Source organism: Phaseolus vulgaris, chromosome 8, assembly GCF_051622355.1.
Source record: "Phaseolus vulgaris cultivar YP4 chromosome 8, ASM5162235v1, whole genome shotgun sequence".
In the NCBI taxonomy this organism is placed as follows: Eukaryota; Viridiplantae; Streptophyta; class Magnoliopsida; order Fabales; family Fabaceae; genus Phaseolus; species Phaseolus vulgaris.
The window spans coordinates 54,520,114-54,530,966 of NC_143505.1; the positions used below are offsets into that span (position 1 = coordinate 54,520,114).

The 10,853-nt window shown below is 29.8% G+C and overlaps 1 protein-coding gene across 5 annotated transcripts; it reads left to right on the plus strand.

Annotated features, from left to right (window-relative positions):
• Window positions 1-774: 774 nt before the first annotated feature.
• On the plus strand, window positions 775-7,987 carry LOC137824233 (CBL-interacting serine/threonine-protein kinase 3). 5 transcript variants are annotated; one of them, XM_068629772.1, is made up of 15 exons: window positions 775-931; window positions 2,510-2,720; window positions 2,972-3,034; window positions 3,902-3,973; window positions 4,283-4,390; window positions 4,505-4,585; window positions 5,372-5,425; window positions 5,520-5,645; window positions 5,728-5,817; window positions 6,169-6,291; window positions 6,383-6,493; window positions 6,748-6,861; window positions 6,960-7,016; window positions 7,100-7,174; window positions 7,607-7,987. In XM_068629772.1, the coding sequence occupies exons 2-15, from the start codon at window positions 2,550-2,552 to the stop codon at window positions 7,685-7,687; spliced, it is 1,326 nt and encodes a 441-aa protein (XP_068485873.1). In that variant the 5' UTR covers window positions 775-931; window positions 2,510-2,549; the 3' UTR covers window positions 7,688-7,987. The 5 variants fall into 5 exon arrangements, with proteins under 5 accessions (XP_068485873.1, XP_068485871.1, XP_068485872.1 ...); XM_068629770.1 differs by having other exon boundaries at window positions 778-1,254; XM_068629771.1 differs by having other exon boundaries at window positions 918-2,008.
• Window positions 7,988-10,853: the final 2,866 nt, after the last annotated feature.

Here is a 10,853-nt window from a genome sequence, read left to right on the forward strand (position 1 = left end):
TAAAAATTTTAAAGTAATATTTTTTTAAATAAAATTAAAACAAATTAAAAATATATGGATTAAAATTAATTTCATATTCTTTAAATTTTATTATTTTTTCCATGTTAGTTTTATATATGTATTCTGTTTTTATCATGTCCATATTTTTACAACTCTACTCATAAACTCATTTGTTTAACATTTGATGCTTGAATAATCATTAACATGCAATTCATTTGTTCTTAACAAAATAACATAATTTTTTTACAGAAAATAATATAATACTAAAAATAAAAGATAACACCTTTTATAATTTTTTAACGTTGAAAATGCGTAGTAAAAATCAAGTCAAACATGTTGAAAATACCCCAGACTGTTTTTTAATAAAAAATTATACTAAGATTTAAAAAAAAAAAAATTCAGTTTTTACTGAACTTTACAAAATTTAGAAATTTCTGAGTCCTTTGTGATTTTTCTGAATTTCAAAGCAATTATATACAGTACGAACATACCTTGCATCATCATTCACCAGTTATAGACACAGTATGTTTTGAAAACAATGCTTTCTAAAATTCGTTTCAGGAGAATGGTTAAAATAGAAATTATATAACAAATTTTTTTGTAATACTCCTAAGAAGAAGAAACTTGTCTTTTTCACAGTGGAATAATTATTATTATATTTCCTTAACTGGCTGGTAGACGCCAATTACTGCCCACTCTGTCGTGTTCTTAGTGTTTCTCTAAAAAATCATTAAATTTCTCACTAAATCTAACTTAATAAATATCAAATTTATTGTGGGGGCAAATGAAGCTGTTCATTTCAATGCATCACTGTTATTTCTGCAAATTGAAATTTTGGCAGTGGAAATGTGGCAAACCAAGTGGCACTGTGATTTGTGACCACATCAAATAAATACTGTGTGCTTGTGGTTCAGACCAATCAACCCCAGAAGTATTCTCTCTCTTCTCTTCATTTTCCTCAAATATTTTATTATCATTACTAGACATACATTCCATGGAAACAGATAAACATTGATGAGTAACTGTTTGAAGTTGTTGCTCCCAGCATAAATAGCAGAAAATGCAAAACTAGACACTTTCTCCAGTTCTGTCCGATTGCATAACATTGGTTGGTAGTTGTTACAAAAATCTCTTGCCCTTTGGCCATAATCAAAAGCCAAGCAACTGTTCATCAAGCTACACAATCATCAAGCCAACCTTGCTTGGTTCCGCTGCAAAATTTCAGTTATTCTTATCTTCGTACGTTGGATTGAAGTATTTCTTCTCCTCTCTCTCTCTCTATATATATTTCTATCTCTCCACTTTCCACGTTTTTTTGTCTTTTGTCTTTTTTTTTTTCCATCTTCATGTCTATCTTCTTCTGGTATGAGCCTCAAGGTGTCGTATATATAACATACTGCCTTGTTCAGCTTTTGTGGCACTTGAATTTTGAAAACTTGATCTGCCTTTGCTTTGTTATTTCATTATCAGCATCCCTTTGGGTCATATACTGGTTACCTCAACTGTCTTTTGTTCATCTTTCCATAATTGTTTTAAAGTTCTTTTTTTTGTTACTTCTGTCTTTTCATTCCTTTTTAAAATCTCTTCATTTCTTTTGAAAGTAAAATTCTGGGTTTTTTTTTTTAATTTCAATTGAGGTCACAGAAATTAAAGAACTGGTTGAAATTTCCATTTGTGTTGCTGGGTCTTGAGATTTGAAGCTTTTTGGTGGGTGGATCCTAAGTTCATGAATGCCCCCTTTTCTTCTACCAAATTTTTTTGCTGCTGAATAAATTAACCCTTTCTGGCTAAGGTTTTTGAGTCTGTAGTGCTGGATAATTGATCTTTGTATATTGTTTTAACTTAGGACCTTCAGTTTTACCTTTTCATCATTGGTGGTTTTCTCACAAATCTAGTCTCCAAAGTTAGGGATTTCAAAGAGGTGTGCGGTGTTAAATTTCCTGTTTGTTTCATATTCAAGCTCAATTCTGGTTGAGGGTTTATCTTTTACTCGAAGACAGACTTTGAGGTTATCTTTCATCCCAACAATTGTTCTCTTCTCTGCAACTTAAATCCAGTATCAATGGATTTTAAATTTCTCGAAGTTCCCTCTAGTTTACTTCATTACTAGATAAAAGTGGGATCTCTGGGTTAAATCATCTATGATTGATTATTCATGTTAGAATAGGGACCGTTAATTTTTAGGATGTATGCTGAACATGAATTGAGAACTGTTTCCTAGTTTTCATCTTCGACATTGAAACTATTGCTTTGTTGTAAGATTTGTTTTTTATGCACTGTCATTTTACATTTACACTTTACACTGTTAATCAATCAAAACCCCATCATCTGTAATTGGACTCCAATGTAAAAAGTCTTTAACAATGTACACACTATTTTCTCTTGTTTTAATCCATAAAAATAGCAGCATTTCCTAAACATTAAGATTTGGATTAACTTTGTTTGTTGTTCTATGGCTTAAGTTGTGGATAAAATTTTGTTAGGAACTAAATTCTGATTTGCATTTCAGGTAGACTCCTCCTAAGTGTGCATAAGTTCATTTGTGAAGAATGAGTCAGCCTAAGATCAAGCGCCGAGTTGGTAAATACGAGGTGGGGAGGACAATTGGTGAAGGTACATTTGCAAAGGTGAAATTTGCAAGGAACTCTGAGACAGGAGAACCTGTGGCTCTTAAAATTCTTGACAAGGAGAAGGTGCTCAAGCACAAGATGGCTGAGCAGGTTGAATACCTGAGGAACTTCACTTGGGATCTCACTCTGTCCTTAATTTTATTACTTCATTTATTACTTCGTTTAATTAGGAAACAAACAGTTTAATGACATAATGCCTCCTCTCATTTTCCAAAACCTTTCAATATGTTGAGAAAGTCTAGTTTTTGGTCATATACTAGTATTTTATACTGGTAGATTCTCCACAGACTCTGACAAAATTAAGTCAAGTTTCTTAGATGTTTTTAATGTATTTTTTGCAGATCAGGAGAGAGGTAGCTACAATGAAATTAATCAAGCATCCACATGTTGTTCAATTGCATGAGGTCTCTCGCTCTCTCTCTCTCTTGCTGGACCACATATGCAAGGATTTGCCATTCCCTTTTTTAAATAACTTTTTTCTTTATTTTATTCTTGCTTGAAGTTTTGCTATTTTTAAAAGCAGCGTATGGTAGTGGTTGAGTATAGAACGTTCTTGTTTGTTTCACTAAGAACTCTGCCTAATGCCTACCATTCCAGAAATGGTTTAGAAAGTGTCTTGGTAAATAGTTAGTCATTAGATGATTTGAAATATTATATTTTTTAAAAAGCCAATAACTTTGTTCACCTAATTCTGTTATGTTTGGATAAACAGAAAAGAAAATACAGATAACATTCTTTTCTCTAGTTGAAGAGAAAGTGCAGAGTAATTGGAGAAAAAGTTGATTTCTAGAAATAAACATTCAAACCTTTTACTTCTATCTCTTCTCCAATTCAAATTTTAAACTTTTGTCTTCGCTCTCATTTTCTTCCCACCCTGCCAAACGTAGGGAAAGTTCTAAATATGTTGAATGCTTAAATCATCATTATGAAAAGAACTTTCCAATCCTCTGTTGCCACTGGCTTGATACATTCTTCCATCATGAATTGTCCACGTGAAGAAATTTTTTATATATGCAAAAAAAAAGTTATTAGTTAGAATACGTGTGAAATACATTTCTCTTTCAATGTTATTTCATCTCTTTAACTCACCATTCTCAGTGTGTCAGATAATTTGCTGATGGTGCTGTTTTGTGTGTTTATCTTATCATCAAGACTAAACAGAAATGATTTTCTTAGGAAGTAGTATACATGCAACTGGAAATCAAATTAATTATGAACACAGTTTACTTTGTTGCGTAACTCTATTTCTAATTTAACATTTTTGTTGGCAGGTCATGGGAAGCAAGACAAAGATATATATTGTTTTGGAGTTTGTGACTGGTGGGGAGCTCTTTGACAAAATTGTAAGTGTATAATTTTGTTGGTTTCCTTTAATTTTCAATTTATTCTACAATTTTGGAGAAAAAAAAGAACACATAGTATCTTTTTAACATATATTTGCAGTCAACCAATCCTATTTAGCTTATGAAACTAGGAAAGTGTTGGATCATGAGAATATGATCCTTATCCATTCATTCAACACATCATCATCATTCATTGTGTTGTTGTGTATAGGATTGTCTTAGAATTAGATCATAGTACATTACATGCTCTCCATCTTTATTACACCGAAAAGTTGTTGCATATGTTCCAATGGACTTTTTGTTGTGAAGGTAAACCATGGACGGATGAGTGAAAATGAAGCACGTAGATATTTCCAACAGCTTATAAATGCTGTTGATTATTGCCACAGCAGGGGTGTCTACCACAGAGACCTGAAGGTAAGGCTCCTTTACCTCACACACACACATGTGCAGGTGTCACAATTATTTTTGAGTTTGATTTTATAAGATATAACCTCTTACAATTAATACCTATTCACATGCTTTCTGCAGCCAGAGAATTTGCTCTTAGATACTTTAGGGAACCTTAAAGTTTCCGATTTTGGATTGAGTGCCCTCTCGCAGCAAGTTAGGGTAATAATGAATTTCATTGACTTCTGACTTTCACTTTTGTTTCGTGTTAATCTTTGTTCAGTAAATTATCTTGCTTTTTGAAGTAAAACTATGGCCCAATTAGTGATGTCGTAGAAGAACATAAAACAATTAGAAAGTATGAACACGTGTGTGAGAAATGGGGAGAATGCTATCTTATTCAGGTGATAGTAAAGTATATGTTCAGCAATTGCAGAAGGGAGATCTATGAAACACAGGAAGATACAACTTCCAACAACCTTTTAACCTTTTTATCAGTGATAGGTGATTTATTTTAACCAGAAACATGATTTGATTTGTCTTGAATCAGGAGCTTATGCAAGTAATTAGTTAAGATTTAGGAAGAGAAAGAATAATAGCATTATGAGTGTGACATTATTGAAGTTGGAACAAAGAAGAGTCAACAGCATCGAAAAATTATATTAGGATCATTCACTCATCATCCATAAAAATATTTAAATCCTTTTACTCACATTCATAATAGAATAGGACACAATTTTATTCGTGTGGAATATGTAAACTTGAAACTTTTGAATTTAAGAAGACAAGAAGATATGGTTATCAAGATTATTACGTTTTATTGTAATTAATATGCCAAAATTAGAGTTAGTTTTACTTAATGAAAACTAAGCTGGATCCTGTCTAAGACACTGCTCTCTCTTCCCCGCATGTCAATTGTTATAAATTTGAACTTATTCTATAATGTTAATGAAAAGTTGACAAAGTTTTCTTGCATTTGAAGAGATTTTATTTATTTAATCTTTATAGGATGATGGGCTTCTCCATACTACATGTGGGACACCAAATTATGTTGCTCCAGAGGTACAGACAAATGTCATGCTATTTTTGTGAGTTGTGTACCAAAATTCATACATTTTTAGTCACTCTTCTAACTGTATACTCTTGTTATATATAGGTCCTTAATGATAGAGGATATGATGGGGCAACTGCAGACTTGTGGTCATGTGGGGTGATTCTCTTTGTATTGGTTGCAGGTTACTTACCTTTTGACGACCCTAATCTTATGAACCTGTATAAGAAAGTGAGCACAATTCAAACTTTATTGCACTATTTTAGTCTTGCCTTTGTTTTCTCTCCATTACTTTTTATTTCTTGATCCACAGATCTCAGCTGCTGAATTTACTTGCCCCCCGTGGCTTTCTTTCACTGCCAGGAAATTGATTACACGAATCTTGGATCCCGATCCCACAACTGTAAGTTGCAACATTTGATATGTGCTTACTTATTATCATATAAAATTGCATGTTTGTTTTGTTCTGAATGTAAAAGGACACTTTTACTTATAACCAACTTGTAACTTTCTACTCATCCTTGGTGACTTCCAATAATCAATAATGACCAAGCTATATCAGTTTGATTTCATAATTAAAAAAATCAGGATAATAGTCCTTCCAGTTGCAGAATCACATTTAGCTAGTTCCCTGCACCACAATAAAATTGATGGAGAAAAGATAACTGATCCTCAATATACAGTATTATGGTTATTTTTTCTGTATTAGTTAAATTTTGCTCTTGATTTTTGATTCACCCTGACTGTATCGCAGCGTATCACTATACCTGAGATTTTGGATGATGAATGGTTTAAGAAAGATTATAAGCCTCCAGTTTTCGAGGAGAATGGGGAAACCAACCTAGATGATGTTGAGGCTGTCTTTAAAGATTCTGAAGTAAGTTGAAGATTACTAGATATGATTTTGGTATTGATTTTCTATGAGTTCTGGAATCTTCTCTCATAAAGGATTTTGCTTGCATAATCAGGAGCACCATGTGACAGAGAAGAAAGAAGAGCAGCCAACGGCCATGAATGCGTTTGAGTTAATTTCCATGTCCAAAGGGCTGAACCTTGAAAACTTGTTTGATACAGAGCAGGTTCACAGCTTCACATGATAAGATGCTTTTATTTAAAATTATTTCATGTAAAATTCAAATACAGGGAAATCATGCAAGTTACTATAATTTTGGCTTAAACTAATTTATTTATTTTATAAAACCTAGTTATTAATGTTGAAACTTGAACTTAATTTGGGAGAGAGCTTTCTTTTAAAGTCAAATTTGTGCAAATTATGAGATACCTTACTAAATTTACCATGTTTTCTTTATTCTTATGTCATTATTGACCGCAGGGGTTCAAAAGGGAAACAAGATTCACATCAAAATCACCTGCAGATGAGATAATCAACAAGATTGAGGAAGCAGCAAAACCTCTTGGCTTTGATGTGCAGAAGAAAAATTACAAGGCAAGCTATTTTTGTCCAACTTATAATGAGCTTCTCTACTACTCAGATAGCTTTATATGAAATGGTAGTTTGTGAAATTAATAAACCATCACCTGCAGATGAGGCTTGCAAATGTGAAAGCTGGAAGGAAGGGAAACCTTAATGTTGCCACTGAGGTATTGTTATTTGGTGATATGGAACACTATTTGTCACATTATTGTACCTGAAACTGAAACTTAAAAGTGCTAATCATAAACAGATATTTCAAGTGGCACCTTCTCTTCACATGGTTGAGGTACGGAAGGCAAAAGGAGATACATTGGAGTTCCATAAGGTTTGTCTCTGTCCCCTTCTTTGCTTAATTGCTTTACAAAGTATCTGCTTGCCACTTCATAAATAACTGTTCTATGGTTTATATACTTTTAAAGTTCTCTACAAGGGAATAATTTTCCCTGGAAGAATACATCAGCAGTTAGATGGGAATGGAGCATCAGAATTATTCATTTGTCAATATCAAATATTTTTCTTTTTTTTATGCTTGTACCATTAAGAATTTGTTTCTGCCTAGCTTATACTTCATATCTGTGTGGTACACAATTACATATTTCTGAAGAAAAAAGAACTTAATTCAAGTTTCTGATATCCTCATCATGAGGTTGTTGTTGAATTAAGAAAGGGATGTAGATCTTCTGTTGTTCTTGAATAACAAGGTCAGGCCCTGCTGGAAACAGAATCTAATTGAAATTGTTTGTTTGATCTTCTGCAGTTCTACAAAACGCTTTCAACAAGTCTGAATGATGTTGTTTGGAAAACAGAAGATGATATGCAAATGAGAGAAACAAATTGATATTGATATTTTTATTGCTATCATCATCATCATATTATCAAGTGTAATTTTCTTCATTTCTGAAGTAATACTATTTTCCAATTTCTTCATTCTTATTTCCTCTTAGGTTCCTTCCTGTAGGTTTGTTTCGACATTCTCATAATATATTTTGTACCATGCTATTATTTTTGGAAAGCATGCGGAGTTTGTGCAAGAATTTTACTCATCAACACTTCCAGTTATGTTTATGAAACAAAAATTGTAAGAAAATTTGGATATTGTATATACCTATCTATTTATCCATCTTTTCTTTTGCTGTCACTTTCTTTCTCATCCCTGTCCAGCAACATGGTAAAAGCCCATTGCAGCAACTGGAAACTAAAAACAAAAGATTGAAGAAAAAAAAAATATTTTGACAAAAAAAAATCAACCCATGTTGGAATTGATGGTTGAGAATGAAATGAGATAAATTGGAATATAATAGTAAATTGGGTTGAAATCAAAGTGTAACTCTATTGTTTGAATATTTTATAATGGAATAGAACAAAAGTTACAATTTCATCTTTAACAAAAACGGATGATCTTTTTTACAATATCATATGACCTTTATTTTTTTAAAAAAATAAAAGCTCTCGTGTTATACATTATTATGTAACTTGACATTTCAGCTAAACTGACACTTCAAGCAACAACAATCATCTGCTGTCACATGAAAAAACAATATTATTAAAAAAAAGAAGAAGAAAGAAAATACAATAATACAAGGACTAGACCAAAACCAATATGCTAACAAAAATAATACATAGGTAGACTATATTTATTCATAAAAAATTCTAAGAATAAACTAGTTGGAAGCCTATTATAATAATGAAAAGATTATCTATGAATATTATTATTATTATTATTACTATTATTATTATTATTATTATTTATTATTATTATTGTTGCTATTATTATTATTATTATTTATTATTATTATTACTACGGTTACTATTATTCTTCTTATTATTATTTTCTTATTGTTATTATTATTATTATTCTTATTATTATTAAAAATATTATTATTATTATTATTATTATTATTATTAGTACTATTAATAAGAATAAGAATAATAGTAATGCTAATAATAATAATAATAACAATAATAATAGTAATAATATCATTAATATTTGTCACTCTCTCACATAAACTCTCTTTTTGTCACATAAACACTCTCTCCCACATCAGTAATACTTGACGTCGTTAGGTGGGAAAATAACAAATTTGAATACATTTTAAGGAATATAGGGACTAAATTGATTTTTTTTAAAATTAGTGTACTAAATTAACTATTGACCCAAAATGTAAGGACGAAAAAGATAATTAAACTTATAATTTATAATAAAATCAATCAAAATAATAATACAAAACTTTTACCAAAGTTATAAAAAATTGTGTATATAAAAAATATTTTAAATATTTTTATAATGTTATAATGGAAGAAATTATAATTTATGTATTAAAATAAAAGATAAAATTATAGTTAAATTTTTAAAAATAGTTATAAATATTTTAGTGTTTATTAATTATTATAATATAAAATTAAAACACTTGAAGTTTTTTTTTAGATAAAGAAAAATAGAAAAAAAATGTTTAATGAATATAAAAGATAAAGATATTGAAGAAGGTAAAAAATTGTGTCTAGAGTTTTTTTTAAAAATAAAATATAGTCATTACTTATTTAAATTTTGATGTTATAAATTTATTTTACATATTTTCAAACTTATTAATCTATTGACTCTTGTAGATATAAAATAGATTCACAAGAATAAGGATGTTTTTATAAGAAAATAAAAATGTAAGAAGAAGAGATGTTTCTTATTATCTTATGAGTATCACTCCCTATATAGAAAATATATATGAAGTTATTCTATCATTATTAAATTAATTGCATAGTAAATATATAGAGAGTTATTCTATCATTATTAAATTAATGGCAAACAATATCGTACAATATTGCATACAATAATTATATATAATTTGATAATTATTATTTGCTTAATAGCTTTAACATGAAATGATATTTAGATATTATGACTTCATCAAAATTTAGTATTTTTAAAATTGCTTATATTTAAAAATATAAAATAATTATTAATTTGATATTTAAAATTTTAATATTTAATTGATATTTATTAAGATTATATACAACATTAAAATCTAATTGTTATTTAGATAATAAATATTCGCTATAAAAAAATTCATCTATATAAAAAAAATATTTAAATTTTAAATTAGAATTCAAACTCAATAGAAATAAGTATCAAAATTATATTAAATGCTTAATATATAAAAGCTTTACCTAATTAAAATATTTCCGAAGGATAGTAGTCAAATTTGGGTGACAGTAAGACTGAATAAAGTCTATAGTTAATACCTTTTAGTTTGGTTCTTTTGTTGTTCTTGAGTTTCCAATCGGTTTATTGTGTTCTTTGGATGATTTTAATCGGTAGATATGTTTCCTCTTTCAATTCTGTCCAGTTTTAGTTAATTACATATTTCAATTGTGTTTCTATTTGTGTTCTTGATTTGTTCTTGCTTTCCTTTCAATTCCGCAAGTGTTTGTGAAAAGGACATGGCACTCATTGTTCAATGAGTTTGGCTTCTCTCTTGGATGACATTATCCTCCATTGAGATGACCTTAAGCCTCCTTAAAGTGTTGTTTCTTGTTAAGTGTCTATCCAGCTCATATAATGTGGTATCTAGAGTTATGGTTGTGTGCAAATTTTTTTTTTTTTTTGAATTGCTGGACACTTTGATTCTGTTTTTGTGATTAGTGATTCTGTTTTTGTGTTTTTTGAGTATTTCTTGCTGTTTTAATTGTTGTTAATTCATTGTGCTTGAGTCATTTTAATTTTTGAATCCCTACTTGTTTTGTCCAGTCATGTTTTTTTCTATAATGTCATCAAGTCCTTGTAGTACTTTTCTTGCTATCTTTGGTTGATTGCTTTTATTTGAGTACAAATTTTGGTTTCTGTTTTTTCTTGATCCTTTGGTGCATTTTTTTTTAGTTTTGAGTTCATGTTTGTGTATTAGATCTATACAAGTTTTTAAACATCAATTCTATTGTGTCTTTTGAAGTTTCTCCATTCTGTTTTTCATTCCAGTATAGGTTCCTATGTTTTTCTTAAAAGCGTGCTAACTGTT

What these genes read in the sequence shown, in the direction of transcription:
- LOC137824233 (XM_068629772.1), top strand. Translation starts at nt 2,550, where the DNA reads ATGAGTCAGCCTAAGATCAAGCGCCGAGTTGGTAAATACGAGGTGGGG. An exon ending in TCTACCACAGAGACCTGAAG is followed by an intron (nt 4,391 to 4,504) that starts GTAAGGCTCCTT and finishes TGCTTTCTGCAG; the next exon opens with CCAGAGAATTTGCTCTTAGA. An exon ending in CTGTCTTTAAAGATTCTGAA is followed by an intron (nt 6,292 to 6,382) that starts GTAAGTTGAAGA and finishes TTGCATAATCAG; the next exon opens with GAGCACCATGTGACAGAGAA.